The following is an 18,562-nucleotide window of genomic DNA, read 5'->3' on the forward strand; positions in this document are numbered from 1 at the left end:
CTGTTCTATATGTAATTCTGGAGTTTTGATTTTTTTTTCTTGTAAACAGATTAGTTATTTCTATATTTTGATAGATCGGGCGTTTGTTAAAGCAGAGATACCAAATAAGTATTTTTTTATTGTTTTATTTTGAATGGTCAAAAGGGAGCTGATTTGGACTTTTACATTTTGAAAAACGTTTTTGTACACTTTTTGCTCGCTTCAATGGCCCCCCTTAGGAGACTTGAAGCTGCCATCTTCTGATCGCTTGTGCTGCACATAGAAGGACTTCAGCTGAAGCTATGTGCAGCAGAATGCTCGGCTATGAATGTCGGCCACAGGGTGGCGCTCATCAGATCTGCGCACACTAGCACTGGGCTCTTCTGCACACTCTGGTTGTCATCGGCGACCCGTGATCATGTGACATCATAAAAGAAAACGTGCAACAGAAACCAGCTTCGGCATGTCCAGCAGCTGAGGCTCATGGGGCTGTTACCGAGAGCAGCACACGGCTGCGCACGCACAGCTCTTACCTGCACGAAGGACGTGGGCGAGCACAGTCTCTTGGCCTGTGGAGGGATACAGACCAGCAGCCCCGATAGGAAGCTCTTATATCTGTCCGTGTCCCCCTCCTGCTGTAGCTGCACGCCGGGCTCGCTGTCCGTGTGCAGGACGCGGACATAGTGCCTAATGGTGTACACCTTCCCGTACACGGCCTGCAGGAGAGGCGGCCCTGGGGCAGCCATGTCAAACTGCGCGCCAAATGCAGACACGCATGCGCAATTAACAGGTGCAGGTCAGCGGTATAGTGCTAGGAATGCAGCGTGTACGATCCAGCAGCGCCTCCCATGTAACGTCTAGGAGAGGACTGAGCACACAGGACCTCAACGTGCGCCTAATGTACAGGGAAGCGCACCGTGATTCCCGGTGACAGACAAGCCTCCTCCATCATGGCCGCCGAGCAACGATAGCGCGCCGCCGTAGAGCATCACGTGGGAGCAATGGTCACGGCTACGTCACTTCCTGGTTCCGCTGACTGTCTTCCCGGTTTCTGCACTGTCCCTCTCGGTTGGAGAGAGATGCTATATACCGGCGATAGGTGAGCCTGACAGCACAGTGTATACACGACAGTCGCGATGTGAATGCGGCACCGCAGTGATCAGTGTATCGTACGGCGTGTAGTCCATATAGTCTGTCCAGCCTGGGAAATAGAGACGACGTGTCAGGTGTTAGTGTCTCATCTCGTGTCCTGTACATGGCCGTGTATGTGCCATCTCATCATCCATATGTCCTGTACACGGCCTTATATGTGCCATCTCATCATCCATATGTCCTGTACACGGCCTTATATGTGCCATCTCATCATCCATATGTCCTGTACACGGCCTTATATGTGCCATCTCATCCATCCCATATGTCCTGTACACGGCCTTATATGTGCCATCTCATCCATCCCATATGTCCTGTACACGGCCTTATATGTGCCATCTCATCATCCATATGTCCTGTACACGGCCTTATATGTGCCATCTCATCCATCCCATATGTCCTGTATACGGCCTTATATGTGCCATCTCATCCATCCCATATGTCCTGTACACGGCCTTATATGTGCCATCTCATCCATCCCATATGTCCTGTATACGGCCTTATATGTGCCATCTCATCCATCCCATATGTCCTGTACACGGCCTTATATGTGCCATCTCATCCATCCCATATGTCCTGTACACGGCCTTATATGTGCCATCTCATCCATCCCATATGTCCTGTACACGGCCTTATATGTGCCATCTCATCCATCCCATATGTCCTGTACACGGCCGTGTATGTGTCATCCATCCCATATGTCCTGTACACGGCCTTATATGTGCCATCTCATCCATCCCATATGTCCTGTACACGGCCTTATATGTGCCATCTCATCCATCCCATATGTCCTGTACACGGCCTTATATGTGCCATCTCATCCATCCCATATGTCCTGTACATGGCCTTATTTGTGCCATCTCATCCATCCCATATGTCCTGTACACAGCCGTGTATGTGTCATCTCATCCATCCCATATCTCCTGTACACGGCCTTATATGTGCCATCTCATCATCCATATGTCCTGTACACGGCCTTATATGTGCCATCTCATCCATCCCATATGTCCTGTACACGGCCTTGTATGTGCCATCTCATCCATCCCATATGTCCTGTATACGGCCTTATATGTGCCATCTCATCCATCCCATATGTCCTGTACACGGCCTTATATGTGCCATCTCATCCAACCCATATGTCCTGTATACGGCCTTATATGTGCCATCTCATCCATCCCATATGTCCTGTACACGGCCTTATATGTGCCATCTCATCCATCCCATATTTCCTGTACACGGCCTTATATGTGCCATCTCATCCATCCCATATGTCCTGTACACGGCCTTATATGTGCCATCTCATCCATCCCATATGTCCTGTACACGGCCTTATATGTGCCATCTCATCCATCCCATATGTCCTGTATACGGCCTTATATGTGCCATCTCATCCATCCCATATGTCCTGTACACGGTCGTGTATGTGTCATCCATCCCATATGTCCTGTACACGGCCTTATATGTGCCATCTCATCCATCCCATATGTCCTGTACACGGCCTTATATGTGCCATCTCATCCATCCCATATGTCCTGTACACGGCCTTATATGTGCCATCTCATCCATCCCATATGTCCTGTACACGGCCTTATATGTGCCATCTCATCCATCCCATATGTCCTGTATACGGCCTTATATGTGCCATCTCATCCATCCCATATGTCCTGTACACGGTCGTGTATGTGTCATCCATCCCATATGTCCTGTACACGGCCTTAAATGTGCCATGTCATCCATCCCATATGTCCTGTACACGGCCTTATATGTGCCATCTCATCCATCCCATATGTCCTGTACACGGCCTTATATGTGCCATCTCATCCATCCCATATGTCCTGTATACGGCCTTATATGTGCCATCTCATCCATCCCATATGTCCTGTACACGGCCTTATTTGTGCCATCTCATCCATCCCATATGTCCTGTACACGGCCTTATATGTGCCATCTCATCCATCCCATATGTCCTGTACATGGCCTTATTTGTGCCATCTCAAACATCCCATATGTCCTGTACATGGCCTTATATGTGCCATCTCATCCATCCCATATGTCCTGTACACGGCCGTGTATGTGTCATCTCATCCATCCCATATCTCCTGTACACGGCCTTATATGTGCCATCTCATCCATCCCATATGTCCTGTACACGGCCTTATATGTGCCATCTCATCCATCCCATATGTCCTGTACACGGCCGTGTATGTGCCATCTCAAACATCCCATATGTCCTGTACATGGCCTTATTTGTGCCATCTCATCCATCCCATATGTCCTGTACATGGCCTTATATGTGCCATCTCCTCCATCCCATATGTCCTGTACATGGCCTTATATGTGCCATCTCATCCATCCCATATGTCCTGTACACGGCCGTGTATGTGCCATCTCAAACATCCCATACACGGCCATGTACAGGACACGAGATGAGACACTAACACCTGACACGTCGTCTATTTCCCAGGCTGTCCTGTACATGGCCTTATATGTGCCATCTCATCCATCCCATATGTCCTGTACACAGCCGTGTATGTGCCATCTCATCCATCCCATATGTCCTGTACACGGCCGTGTATGTGCCATCTCAAACATCCCATATGTCCTGTACACGGCCGTGTATGTGTCATCTCATCCATCCCATATGTCCTGTACACGGCCTTATATGTGCCATCTCATCCATCCCATATGTCCTGTATACGGCCTTATATGTGCCATCTCATCCATCCCATATGTCCTGTACACGGCCTTATATGTGCCATCTCATCCATCCCATATGTCCTGTACACGGCCGTGTGTGTGCCATCTCATCCATCCCATATGTCCTGTACATGGCCGTGTATGTGCCATCGCATCCATCCCATATGTCCTGTACACGGCTGTGTATGTGTCATCTCATCCATCCCATATGTCCTGTACACGGCTTTCTATGTGCCATCTCATCCATCCCATATGTCCTGTACACGGCCGTGTATGTGTCATCTCGTACATCCCATACCCTGTACACGGCCGTGTATGTGTCATCTCGTACATCCCATATGTCCTGTACATGGCCTTATATGTGCCATCTCATCCATCCCATATGTCCTGTATACGGCCTTATATGTGCCATCTCATCCATCCCATATGTCCTGTACATGGCCTTATATGTGCCATCTCATCCATCCCATATGTCCTGTACACGGCCGTGTATGTGCCATCTCAAACATCCCATATGTCCTGTACACGGCCGTGTATGTGTCATCTCATCCATCCCATATGTCCTGTACACGGCCTTATATGTGCCATCTCATCCATCCCATATGTCCTGTACACGGCCGTGTATGTGCCATCTCAAACATCCCATATGTCCTGTACATGGCCTTATATGTGCCATCTCATCCATCCCATATGTCCTGTATATGGCCTTATTTGTGCCATCTCATCCATCCCATATGTCCTGTACACGGCCGTGTATGTGCCATCTCAAACATCCCATATGTCCTGTACACGGCCTTATATGTGCCATCCCATATGTCCTGTACATGGCCTTATATGTGCCATCTCATCCATCCCATGCAAGGCCGTATACATGACATATGTGCCATCTCATCCATCCCATATGTCCTGTACACGGCCGTGTATGTGCCATCTCAAACATCCCATATGTCCTGTACATGGCCTTATATGTGCCATCTCATCCATCCCATATGTCCTGTATACGGCCTTATATGTGCCATCTCATCCATCCCATATGTCCTGTACACGGCCGTGTATGTGTCATCCATCCCATATGTCCTGTACACGGCCTTATATGTGCCATCTCATCCATCCCGTATGTCCTGTACACAGCCTTATATGTGCCATCTCATCCATCCCATATGTCCTGTACACGGCCGTGTATGTGCCATCGCATCCATCCCATATGTCCTGTACACGGCTGTGTATGTGTCATCTCATCCATCCCATATGTCCTGTACACGGCTTTCTATGTGCCATCTCATCCATCCCATATGTCCTGTACACGGCCGTGTATGTGCCATCTCATCCATCCCATATGTCCTGTACACGGCCGTGTATGTGCCATCTCATCCATCCCATATGTCCTGTAGACGGCCGTGTATGTGTCATCTCGTACATCCCATACCCTGTACACGGCCGTGTATGTGCCATCTCATCCATCCCATATGTCCTGTAGACGGACGTGTATGTGTCATCTCGTACATCCCATATGTCCTGTACATGGCCTTATATGTGCCATCTCATCCATCCCATATGTCCTGTATACGGCCTTATATGTGCCATCTCATCCATCCCATATGTCCTGTACACGGCCGTGTATGTGTCATCCATCCCATATGTCCTGTACACAGCCTTATATGTGCCATCTCATCCATCCCATATGTCCTGTACACGGCCGTGTGTGTGCCATCTCATCCATCCCATATGTCCTGTACACGGCCGTGTATGTGCCATCGCATCCATCCCATATGTCCTGTACACGGCCTTGTATGTGCCATCTCATCCATCCCATATGTCCTGTACACAGCCGTGTACAGGTCATCTCATCCATCCCATATGTCCTGTACACGGCCTTCTATGTGCCATCTCATCCATCCCATATGTCCTGTACACGGCCGTGTATGTGCCATCTCATCCATCCCATATGTCCTGTACACGGCCGTGTATGTGCCATCTCATCCATCCCATATGTCCTGTAGACGGCCGTGTATGTGCCATCTCATCCATCCCATATGTCCTGTAGACGGCCGTGTATGTGTCATCTCATACATCCCATATATCCTGTACACGGCCATGTATGTGCCATCTCATCCATCCCATATGTCCTGTAGACGGACGTGTATGTGTCATCTCGTACATCCCATATGTCCGTTCACTGCTGTATATATTCTGACACTCCCAGTGATGTACACCTTCTCTAGGGTTTTCTAAATCCTGGTGCTGTGGCCATCAGTTGATCATTAGCTAGGTTTTAATGTGAAATGTGTAGTTTTCCCGACTATAATTGTGTTTTCATTTCCTCAGGTCTTCCCTTTCTCTCTCAATCTTGGATACGGAATTACTTAGCTGCTGCACATTTCACCACCTATGATGCTGAATAGAAGCTCCTTCACGACCCTAGTGGTTGGTGTGTTTATTGTATATGTAGTTCATACCTGCTGGGTAATGTATGGCATCGTCTACACAAAGCCATGTGAAAGCCACAGTGACAACTGTATCAAGCCATACTTATCCAAGAGACCGAAGCTTCAGGTATGAAAACCTTGTATGTGTTGTGCTTTGCACATATGTACAGCTAGGTGCAAAATAATAGCAGTCTAACATCACTAATGTGTTTAATTACTTTTTTTGGAAGAAAAGATAATACAGCATGGGGAAAAAATCATGACTAGGTGTAGGCGAGTAATGGGCAACCAACAGTCATGACCTGCACATTGCTAATTTGGTGTAATTAACTAATTTAATGAAAGGGATGTTCTAATTAACAGCAGAGCCAAGTTCAATTTGTGAGGTCATACATTCTGTGAAGAGATAGTTGTCAATTAAGGCCTTTATTTAAAGAAGGCGTTCAGCAAGTGTCTTATCTGCTGGTTTTAGCCCTTGTTCAGGGGGTAATGTTGTGAATTTGGATTCTGGGCTCCCCCGGTGGCTACTGGTGGAATTGAACTGGTGTCTTCATCTTCTCTGTTCACCTGTTCCCATCAAGATGTGGGAGTCGCTATATAACCTTGCTGCTCTGTTAGTTGCTTGCCGGTCAACAATGTTATCAGAAGCCTCTCTGTGCTTGTTCCTGCTCCTAGACAACTACTAGATAAGTTGGACTCTTGTCCATGTTTGTTTTTGCATTTTTGTTCCAGTTCACAGCTGTAGGGTACTGTCACACAGTACCATTTCCATCGCTACGACGGTACGATTCGTGACGTTCTAGCGATATCGTTACGATATCGCAGTGTCTGACACGCAGCAGCGATCAGGGATCCTGCTGAGAATCGTACGTCGTAGCAGATCGTGTGGAACTTTCTTTCGTCGCTTGATCACCCGCTGACATCGCTGGATCGTTGTGTGTGACAGCGATCCAGCGATGTGTTCGCTTGTAACCAGGGTAAACATCGGGTAACTAAGCGCAGGGCCGCGCTTAGTAACCCGATGTTTACCGTGGTTACCAGCGTAAACGTAAAAAAACAAACAGTACATACTCACATTCCGGTGTCTGTCCTCCAGCGTCTCAGCTTCTCTCCACTGTGTGAGCGTCTGCCAGCCGGAAAGCGAGCACAGCGGTGACGTCTGACGTCACCGCTGTGCTTGCCGGCTACGGAGCTTACACAGTGGAGAGAAGCAGAACGCCGGGGACAGACAACGGAATGTAAGTATGTACTGTTTGTTTTTTTTTACGTTTACGCTGGTAACCACGGTAAACATCGGGTTACTAAGCGCGGCCCTGCGCTTAGTTACCCGATGTTTACCCTGGTTACCGGGGACTTCGGCATCGCTCCAGCGCCGTGATTGCAAAGTGTGACCGCAGTCTACGACGCTGGAGCGATAATCATACGATCGCTGCGACGTCACGGATCGTGCCGTCGTAGCGATCAAAATGGTACTGTGTGACAGTACCCGTAGTTTCGTTACTGTGTCTGGAAAGCTCTTGTGAACAGGAATTGCCACTCTGGTGTTATGAGTTAATGCCAGAGTTTTAAAGTAATTTCTGGATGGTGTTTTGATAGGGTTTTCAGCTGACCATGAAAGTGTCCTTTCTGTCTTCTGCTATGTAGTAAGTGGACCTCAAATTTGCTAAACCTATTTTCATACTACGTTTGTTATTTCATCTTAATTCACCGCCAATACATGTGGGGGGCCTCTGTCTCCTTTTGGGGTATTTCTCTAGAGGTGAGCTAGGACTAATATTTTCCTCTGCTAGCATTATTTAGTCCTCCGGCTGGTGCTGGGCATCTAGAATCAACGTAGGCATGCTACCCGGCCACTGCTAGTTGTGCGTTAGGTTTAGTTCATGGTCAGCTCAGTTCCCATCTTCCAAGAGCTAGTTCCTATATATGCTGATGCTATGATCTCTTGCCATTGAGATCATGACAGTTTGACCGGCCCACTAAAGGGTTAAAATCCTTGGCTGAGAAAGGAGAGAAATAAGTAGTCTGCTGAAATTTTTTTATTTTTTTTTCTCTCCTTCTAATCTTTGAATGGCTCTGTGTCCACCTGTTTGTAATGGATCTTCAGAGTGTAACTGCAGGTTTGAATAATCTCGCCACGAAGGTACAAAATTTGCAAGATTTTGTTTGTCATGCACCTATATCTGAGCCGAGAATTCCTTTGCCGGAATTTTTCTCGGGGAATAGATCTGGGTTTCAGAATTTTCGAAATAATTGCAAATTATTTTTGTCCCTGAAATCTCGCTCTGCCGGAGACCCTGCACAGCAGGTCAGGATTGTGATTTCCTTGCTCCGGGGCGACCCTCAAGACTGGGCTTTTTCATTGACACCAGGGGATCCTGCGTTGCTCAATGTGGATGCGTTTTTTCTGGCCTTGGGGTTGCTTTATGACGAACCTCATTTGGAGCTTCAGGCAGAAAAAACTTTGTGATGTCCCTATCTCAGGGGCAAGATGAAGCGGAAATTTACTGCCAAAGATTCCGTAAATGGTCTGTGCTTACTCAGTGGAATGAGTGCGCCCTGGCGGCGACTTTCAGAGAGGGTCTCTCTGATGCCATTAAGGATGTTATGGTGGGGTTCCCTGTGCCTGCGGGTCTGAATGAGTCCATGACAATGGCTATTCAGATCGATAGGCGTTTGCGGGAGCGCAAACCAGTGCACCATCTGGCGGTGTCCACTGAGAAATCGCCAGAGAGTATGCAGTGTGATAGAATTCTGTCCCGAAGCGAGCGGCAGAATTTTAGACGGAAAAATGGGTTGTGTTTCTATTGTGGTGATTCTACTCATGTTATATCAGCATGCTCTAAGCGCACTAAAAAGCTTGGTAAATCTGTTTCCATTTGCACCTTACCGTCTAAGTTTATTCTATCTGTGACCCTGATTTGCTCTTTGTCATCTATTACCACGGACGCCTATGTCGACTCTGGCGCCGCTTTGAGTCTTATGGATTGGTCCTTTGCCAAACGCTGTGGGTATGATTTAGAGCCTTTGGAGACTCCTATTCCTCTGAAGGGGATTGACTCCACCCCATTGGCTAGTAATAATCCACAATACTGGACACAAGTAACTATGCGTATTAATCCGGATCACCAGGAGATTATTCGCTTTCTGGTGCTGTATAATCTACATGATGATTTGGTGCTAGGATTGCCTTGGCTGCAATCTCACAACCCAGTCCTCGACTGGAGAGCTATGTCTGTGTTGAGCTGGGGATGTAAGGGGGCTCATGGGGATGTACCTGTGGTTTCCATTTCATCATCCATTCCCTCTGAAATTCCTGAGTTCCTGTCTGACTATCGTGACGTCTTTGAAGAATCCAAGGTTGGTTCGTTACCTCCGCACCGAGAGTGCGATTGTGCCATAGATTTAATCCCGGGTAGTAAATACCCAAAGGGTCGTTTATTTAATCTGTCTGTGCCTGAACATGCTGCTATGCGAGAATATATAAAGGAGTCCTTGGAAAAGGGACATATTCGTCCATCGTCATCTCCCTTAGGAGCCGGTTTTTTCTTTGTGTCAAAAAAAGACGGCTCTTTGAGACCATGTATTGATTATCGGCTTTTGAATAAAATCACTGTTAAATATCAATACCCATTGCCGTTGCTGACTGATTTGTTTGCTCGCATAAAGGGGGCCAAGTGGTTCTCTAAGATTGACCTTCGTGGGGCGTATAATTTGGTGCGAATCAGGCAGGGGGATGAGTGGAAAACCGCATTTAATACGCCCGAGGGCCACTTTGAGTATTTAGTGATGCCTTTTGGTCTTTCAAATGCTCCGTCAGTTTTCCAGTCCTTTATGCATGATATTTTTCGCGATTATTTGGATAAATTTATGATTGTGTATCTGGATGATATTCTGATTTTTTCGGATGACTGGGACTCTCATGTCCAGCAAGTCAGGAGGGTTTTTCAGGTTTTGCGGTCTAATTCTTTGTGTGTGAAGGGTTCTAAGTGTGTTTTTGGGGTACAGAGGATTTCCTTTTTGGGATATATTTTTTCCCCCTCTTCCATTGAAATGGATCCTGTCAAGGTTCAAGCTATTTGTGATTGGACGCAGCCCTCTTCTCTTAAGAGTCTTCAGAAATTTTTGGGCTTTGCTAACTTTTATCGTCGATTTATTGCTGGTTTTTCGGATATTGCTAAGCCATTGACCGATTTGACTAAGAAGGGTGCTGATGTTGCTGATTGGTCCCCTGATGCTGTGGAGGCCTTTCGGGAGCTTAAGCGCCGTTTTTCCTCTGCCCCTGTGTTGCGTCAGCCTGATGTTGCTCTACCTTTTCAGGTTGAGGTCGACGCTTCTGAGATCGGAGCTGGGGCAGTGTTGTCGCAGAAAAGTTCTGACTGCTCCGTGATGAGGCCTTGTGCCTTCTTTTCCCGTAAATTTTCGCCCGCTGAGCGGAATTATGATGTTGGGAATCGGGAGCTTTTGGCCATGAAGTGGGCTTTTGAGGAGTGGCGCCATTGGCTTGAGGGGGCCAGACATCAGGTGGTGGTATTGACTGACCACAAAAATTTGATTTATCTTGAGACCGCCAGGCGCCTGAATCCTAGACAGGCGCGCTGGTCATTATTTTTCTCTCGGTTTAATTTTGTGGTGTCATACCTACCGGGTTCTAAGAATGTTAAGGCGGATGCCCTTTCTAGGAGTTTTGAGCCTGACTCGCCTGGTAACTCTGAGCCCACAGGTATCCTTAAGGATGGAGTGGTATTGTCAGCCGTTTCTCCAGACCTGCGGCGGGCCTTGCAGGATTTTCAGGCGGATAGACCTGATCGTTGCCCACCTGATAAACTGTTTGTTCCTGATGATTGGACCAGTAGAGTCATCTCTGAGGTTCATTCTTCTGCGTTGGCAGGTCATCCTGGCATTTTTGGTACCAGGGATTTGGTGGCAAGGTCCTTCTGGTGGCCTTCCCTGTCACGAGATGTGCGAGGCTTTGTGCAGTCTTGTGACGTTTGTGCTCGGGCCAAGCCTTGTTGTTCTCGGGCTAGTGGATTGTTGTTGCCCTTGCCTATTCCTAAGAGGCCTTGGACGCACATCTCGATGGATTTTATTTCAGATCTGCCTGTTTCTCAGAAGATGTCTGTCATCTGGGTGGTGTGTGACCGTTTCTCTAAGATGGTCCATTTGGTTCCTCTGCCCAAGTTGCCTTCTTCTTCCGAGTTGGTTCCTCTGTTTTTTCAAAATGTTGTTCGTTTGCATGGTATTCCTGAGAATATCGTTTCTGACAGAGGGACCCAATTCGTGTCTAGATTTTGGCGGGCATTCTGTGCTAGGATGGGCATAGATTTATCTTTTTCGTCCGCTTTCCATCCTCAGACGAATGGCCAGACCGAGCGGATTAATCAGACCCTGGAGACATATCTGAGGTGTTTTGTGTCTGCTGACCAGGATGATTGGGTTGCTTTTTTGCCATTGGCGGAGTTCGCTCTCAATAATCGGGCCAGCTCTGCCACTTTGGTGTCCCCGTTTTTCTGTAATTCGGGGTTTCATCCTCGATTTTCCTCTGGTCAGGTGGAATCTTCGGATTGTCCTGGAGTGGATGCTGTGGTGGAGAGATTGCATCAGATCTGGGGGCAGGTGGTGGACAATTTGAGGTTGTCCCAGGAGAAGACTCAGCTTTTTGCCAACCGCCACCGTCGTGTTGGTCCTCGGCTTTGTGTTGGGGATTTGGTGTGGTTGTCTTCTCGTTTTGTCCCTATGAGGGTCTCTTCTCCTAAGTTTAAGCCTCGGTTCATTGGCCCGTATAAGATATTGGAGATTCTTAACCCTGTTTCCTTCCGTTTGGACCTCCCTGCATCCTTTTCTATTCATAACGTTTTTCATCGGTCATTATTGCGCAGGTATGAGGTACCGGTTGTGCCTTCCGTTGAGCCTCCTGCTCCGGTGTTGGTTGAGGGTGAGTTGGAGTACGTTGTGGAGAAAATCTTAGACTCTCGTGTTTCCAGACGGAGACTCCAGTATCTGGTCAAGTGGAAGGGATACGGCCAGGAGGATAATTCTTGGGTGAATGCATCTGATGTTCATGCCTCTGATCTGGTTCGTGCCTTTCATAGGGCCCATCCTGATCGCCCTGGTGGTTCTGGTGAGGGTTCGGTGCCCCCTCCTTGAGGGGGGGGTACTGTTGTGAATTTGGATTCTGGGCTCCCCCGGTGGCTACTGGTGGAATTGAACTGGTGTCTTCATCTTCTCTGTTCACCTGTTCCCATCAAGATGTGGGAGTCGCTATATAACCTTGCTGCTCTGTTAGTTGCTTGCCGGTCAACAATGTTATCAGAAGCCTCTCTGTGCTTGTTCCTGCTCCTAGACAACTACTAGATAAGTTGGACTCTTGTCCATGTTTGTTTTTGCATTTTTGTTCCAGTTCACAGCTGTAGTTTCGTTACTGTGTCTGGAAAGCTCTTGTGAACAGGAATTGCCACTCTGGTGTTATGAGTTAATGCCAGAGTTTTAAAGTAATTTCTGGATGGTGTTTTGATAGGGTTTTCAGCTGACCATGAAAGTGTCCTTTCTGTCTTCTGCTATGTAGTAAGTGGACCTCAAATTTGCTAAACCTATTTTCATACTACGTTTGTTATTTCATCTTAATTCACCGCCAATACATGTGGGGGGCCTCTGTCTCCTTTTGGGGTATTTCTCTAGAGGTGAGCTAGGACTAATATTTTCCTCTGCTAGCATTATTTAGTCCTCCGGCTGGTGCTGGGCATCTAGAATCAACGTAGGCATGCTACCCGGCCACTGCTAGTTGTGCGTTAGGTTTAGTTCATGGTCAGCTCAGTTCCCATCTTCCAAGAGCTAGTTCCTATATATGCTGATGCTATAATCTCTTGCCATTGAGATCATGACAGGGTAAAATGGGTCATTCCAGACACACTACCGAAGGGGAAAGAACTTTCATTAAGAAATTGATTGAAGTCGGAAAGATTTCCAGTGCGTTAAAATTGCACACAAAACCCAAAACATTTGTTAGAAAAAGAAATACTACCATCAGTATAAATCAGAAACTCACAAGAATGGCAAAGAAGCATCCAATGTTCAGCACCAGAGAGATCAAAGATCTTCAGTTACCTGTGAGTTCTGCAACCCCAAGAAGACGCCAATGTGAAGCCAAACTATTTGCAAGAAACCCTCGTAAAGCGCCATTGCTGAGATAAAGATGTGTTAAAAATGTTTGTTTGCCACAGAACACACTGACTGGCCTAAAGAGAAGTGGCTCAACATCCTATGGACAGATGAGAGTAAGATTGTCCTTATTGGGTCTGAAGGCCTAAGAACGTTGATAAGACATCCCATAAACGCTGAATTCAAGCCACAGTACACTGAAGACTGTAAAGCATGGAGGTGCAAGCATAATGGTTTGGCCCATTTATCCCATACCAGGCACCATGAACCATTTTGAAAATATCAAAATACTGTCAGAGGTCATATTGCTTTTATGCCGAAGAAGAAATGCCCTTGAAGTGGGTGTTTCAGCAGGCCCATGACCCCAAGCACACAAGCAAGTGGCAACATCCTGGTTCCAAACCAACATGATTGGTGTTATGAAGTGGCAAGCCCGACCACCAGGCCTCAGATTGAGAATTTGTGGAGAGACAGCAAAAATTCTGTATTTGATACAAAACCTAAGAATTCAAAAGAACTGAATTCTGAAACTGAAAGAAGAGCTTGGGCTGGAATATCTGTTCGCTGGTGTCAGATGTTAGCTGACTCCATGCCACACAGATGTAAAGCAGCTATGAGAAATAAATGTTATACAGCTAAATATTAGTTCAGTGATAAAGGGGTTATGCCACCATCTTAATATATACTTACCTTGTAATGTCTTCACATCCTGTTCCGTCCAGAGGTTTTCCAGATCCCAGAATTCCAAGGGGCAGAAGTTCACCGACCGCCATATTGGGACACCCAAGTGATGGGTGTCTCAATATGGAAACTGCTGGTGGTACCAGCCTCTTGTGTGGTACCACCAGCGGAACACCGTCGAGATACGCACGCACGCACGCACGCACCAATTAGCTGGCCAAGCATGTGCAGTTCCTGTTATCATAAGAGTTCACCCCCAGTGTGCACAACGTATGTGAGACGCTCCCCACACTCACATAGGTCTGAAAGCGTGCGCAGGATGCAAATTGTGGAGAAACACGGGAAACGTGTGATTTCTGACCCCTGTGCCCACACCGGTCGGACATGTGGGTGAGATCATTGTGCTTCACATGCGCGCGGTCAGAGCTGCGGGAAGAGTCTGTCTGCAATCTCGCTCATACAGCCCTGACCGCCCGCGTATGAAGCAGAACAATCTCACCCAGATGTCAGACCTGTGTGAGCACATTGGGAAAAATCACTGCACACACCTCCGTGCTTCACTGCAATTTTCATCCTGCGCACAGCGTGCTGCCAGGCCTATGTGAGAGCGAGGAGGGTCTCACATACGTTGTGCACACTGGGGGTGAGGACGTGGGGGAACTCTTATAACAACATGAGCTACGCATGCTCGGCCAGCTGATCAGCCACAGAGAGGACGGAATGGAATAATGCCAGGGAGCATACTTCACAAGATGAAAGCTTGTAATTTTTAACCCCTTTCCCACATTTGCATTACATGTACGTCATGAGGGAAGACAGCCCCTCTGCTCTTGGATCGGAGATGTGTGCCGGGAAAGATGTGGGCTCACCACCGGAGCCCACATCAAAGGGAGGGAGTCTGACGTGGGTGTGTTATTACGCCCAACGTCGGAAAAGGGTTAATTATTAGTGATGAGCTAATATACTCGTTGCTCAGGTGATCTCCGAGTATTTGTAACTGTGTAGAGATTTAGTTTTTGTTGCATGCTGCATGATTTACAGCTGCTAGCCAGCCTGAGTACATGTGGGGGTTGCCTGGTTGTTAGGGAATCCCCACATGTAATCAAGCTGTCTGTCAGCCGTAAATCATGCAGCTGAGGCAACGAAAACTAAATCTCCGAGCACTCACAAATACTTGGAGACCACCCGAGCAACGAGTAGATCACTATTAATTAGGTAAAAATCATACAATGTGACTTTCTGTTTTTTATTTTTAGATTGTCTCTCACAAATGCAAAGTTCTGTTTTTCTATTATATCAAATACTTATTTCATGTAATAAAATGCAAATAATTATTTAAAAATCATACAATGTGATTTTCAGGACTTTTTTTTTAAGATTCTGTCTCACAGTTGAAGTGTACCTATGATAAAAATTACAGACCTCTCCATTCTTTGTAGGTGGTAAAACTTGTAAAATTGTCAGTGTATCAAAGTACATGATAGGCCCACTTACTGAGTTTACGTGTTTCAGCCACATCTATTACAAGTAGGGCACCATTTTGCCCATTGGTTTTGCATTCGCCCGATTCACTCTCCATAGTGATATCTTGGAGACTGAAACTTGGCACTGTCACGCATTGCCACATCTTTTTGTTCACTAGTAGATGTACTTAGCCCGTTCCTGTCAACTGTGGCAGATTAGAATTTCTGCAAAAGTCCTATCTATCTAAATGAGGTTTACAGAAATCTATGCAGATGCTGCAGAAATAACCCCATTTAAATGTATGAGACAGATTCTCAGTGAACAAAATTTGTACAACAAATCGGCCATGAGTGAATGTAACCTAAGTGGTAGTATTGTGAATTGGATGCGCACAAGTGATGGGTATACAAGAGAAGATGTGTAAAAATGTCTTCTATTTTGTTGTGTCAGAGCACCAAACTGCATCTGCTAGAGACATCTGTGCGGAATGGTGGAGCAGCTGCACACAATCTCTGCCACCATTGGTTATATGAGGTCTTGGCCGGACCCTAGGGTGATCAATCGCATTTCACTATCTGACACTACAATTTTACACTTTATGGATTCCCATGGAACACTCACTAGCACTAACTCATTTTACACAGTTTGGTTTGGTCTAGGACCTTAGTTTCAGTGAAGAGAAATCTTAATGTTTCAGCACACCGAGACATTTTGGCCAATTTTATTCTTCCATCTACATGGGAACAGTTGGGGGAAGGCCATTTATTTCTATTCCCCCTGTATCCCAATGCACAAAGCATAGTCCGTACAGGCATGAACCACCTCATGGGTGAGTTTAGTTTGGAGAAACCTGAGTACCCTGACATCACTACTTAACATGAATTGGCATAGGATGGATTGGCACGCTGACGGCAAGTTAAAACATCAGTGTCCGACCTCACAAATGCCAATCAGGGATGGGGTTAGAGCTCAGCGTTTTGAGAACTGGTAGATCTGCAGCTGATAAATTGGTGATTTTATCAAATCTGCATCAAGCAACCCAGTTAGTTACACATTGCTGCAATCATCAGGGTCTCGGATGTTGTAGCAAAAACGTGATGACACATTCCCTTTATTGCTAAGAACAGGTAGTGCTGGCAGAGTTAGTCTGTGAAGCATTCTTCATTGATATGTTGTTATATGAAGCTAAATGTACTTCTTGATATAACTAAACTTTGTACACCAGTAACTGAAACGTGTGCCTCGGACGAGCCTCTTATCTGTATTAGAATTGTCCATTGTACCCCCACTCACCTCTTTCTTTTCCTTTCAGTTAAGTGTATATACTACAACAAGGACTAGTATTAGTGCGGAGAACAATGTGGATTTGGTTTTGAATGTTGACAACTTTGACTTGGAGTCACGATTTGAAAGGTAAGACCTAATACTGTACGTCAGTCATTGGTGCTGGTCTTATTCTTGTACTGATGTATACTTACATGGATGATAATGTTTAAGAAACACCCACATCCAACAAGTACAGCTTTTACATTATAATAATAATAATATTAATAATTGATAGGCAGGCAAACCCCCAAATTGGCCTCTACAGATTAATGACCGTTAATATAATATATCCAATTGCTAGATAATAGTGGGCTTCTGTGTGGGGGCAGTTGTTATCCTCTAAAATACATTGTTTTTTCCTTATACTTCACTTAAGGTAGGTTTACATCACCTGACTTGTCTCATGACGCAGCCGACGATTAGTCAATGTGTAACAGTTGGCGGTGGTTCAATAGCCTGTATGGCAGTTATTTCATAGCCTGTTTATACAGACGGACCACCCTATGGATGTGTAACAGATCGTGCAGTGCGCATAGGCTGCCATTGTCTCACAGTGCAGAGAACTGGATGATGCGCTACTGAGAATGGTGATTTTTGTGCAGTACGAAAGATCGTTTCACCAGACGATGTGAGCGTTTTGCTCGTTTGTCAGGTGATCGGCAGCCTGATTCCACTGCATGGTTATATTGAAGCGAGCGTACCTAGGAGTGCCAGTTCTCAATAGTCTTTTAGTGTAAAATAGACTATTAAGAACTAGTGGAAAGCGAGTCTTTCTGCCTTCAGTTCTGCTGAATTTTACTTAATTTTTGAGCTTGTTAGTTAATTTTATTTTAAACATTTTTATTTATAATTAATTCTTATGTTATATAGGACCAAATGTACAACGGAACTTGAAAAAAACTGCTGCAATATAGCGCTAAATGCATTGAGCGACATATCTTGGTTTGTATTTCTCCCCCAAGAAGCCGTGAATATTTTTTGCTCATTTATAACTACAGTATACTCACAGGATCCAACTGCACATAATGTCGATTTGGACATTTTGTGGGGGTCTACATAGGACTGCTCTAGAGGAGGGTCTACATAGGACTGCTCTATAGGAGGGTCCATATAGGACAGTTCTATAGGAGGGTCTATATAGGACAGCTCTATAGGACAGCTCTATAGCGGGGTCTATATAGGACTGCTCTACAGGAGGGTCTATATAGGATTGCTCTATAGGAGGACCTGCATAGGACTGCTCCATAGGAGAGTCCATATAGTACAGTTCTGTAGGAGGGTCTATATGGGATAGCTCTATAGGAGGGTCTATATAGGACAGCTCTATAGGAGGGTCCATATAGGACAGCTCTATAGGAGGGTCCATATAGGACAGTTCTATAGGAGGGCCCATATAGGACAGTTCTATAGGAGGGTCCATATGGGACAGTTCTATAGGAGGGTCCATATGGGACAGTTCTATAGGAGGGTCCATACGGGACAGTTCTATAGGGGGTCTATATAGGACTGCTCTATAGGAGGATCCATATAGGACAGTTCTATAGGAGGGTCCATATGGGACAGTTCTATAGGAGGGTCTATTTTGGACTGCTCTATAGGAGGACCCATATAGGACAGCTCTATAGGAGGGTCCATATAGGACAGCTCTATAGGAGGGTCCATATAGGACAGCTCTATAGGGGGGT

The 18,562-nt window shown here is 46.2% G+C and overlaps 2 protein-coding genes across 6 annotated transcripts in view; one reads left to right on the plus strand and one right to left on the minus strand.

Annotated features, from left to right (window-relative positions):
* Positions 1 to 744, minus strand: part of TERT (telomerase reverse transcriptase) — a 243,696-nt gene extending 242,952 nt beyond the window's left edge. For 2 of the 4 annotated variants that reach the window (XR_013216886.1, XM_077269379.1), the window contains exon 1: positions 513 to 725. Coding sequence is in view for 3 of the 4 variants with exons in the window: in XM_077269379.1 (XP_077125494.1) it covers positions 513 to 725 (213 nt within the window). In the remaining variant the exon portion in view is untranslated. Of the gene's footprint in view, positions 1 to 512 lie in introns of all 4 variants that reach the window. The other 2 variants (XM_077269381.1, XM_077269380.1) reach the window with 2 other exon arrangements.
* A 119-nt stretch (positions 745 to 863) lies between these two features.
* Positions 864 to 18,562, plus strand: part of CLPTM1L (CLPTM1 like) — a 127,641-nt gene continuing 109,942 nt past the window's right edge. Inside the window, exons 1-3 of one of the 2 annotated variants that reach the window (XM_077269382.1) lie at positions 864 to 1,078; positions 6,151 to 6,378; positions 16,864 to 16,964. In XM_077269382.1, the coding sequence (XP_077125497.1) occupies positions 6,214 to 6,378; positions 16,864 to 16,964 (266 nt within the window). In that variant the 5' untranslated portion in view covers positions 864 to 1,078; positions 6,151 to 6,213. The remainder of the gene's footprint in view (positions 1,079 to 6,150; positions 6,379 to 16,863; positions 16,965 to 18,562) is intronic. The other variant, XM_077269383.1, reaches the window with a different exon arrangement.

This window comes from Ranitomeya variabilis, chromosome 6 (genome assembly GCF_051348905.1).
Source record: "Ranitomeya variabilis isolate aRanVar5 chromosome 6, aRanVar5.hap1, whole genome shotgun sequence".
Lineage (NCBI taxonomy): Eukaryota > Metazoa > Chordata > Amphibia > Anura > Dendrobatidae > Ranitomeya > Ranitomeya variabilis.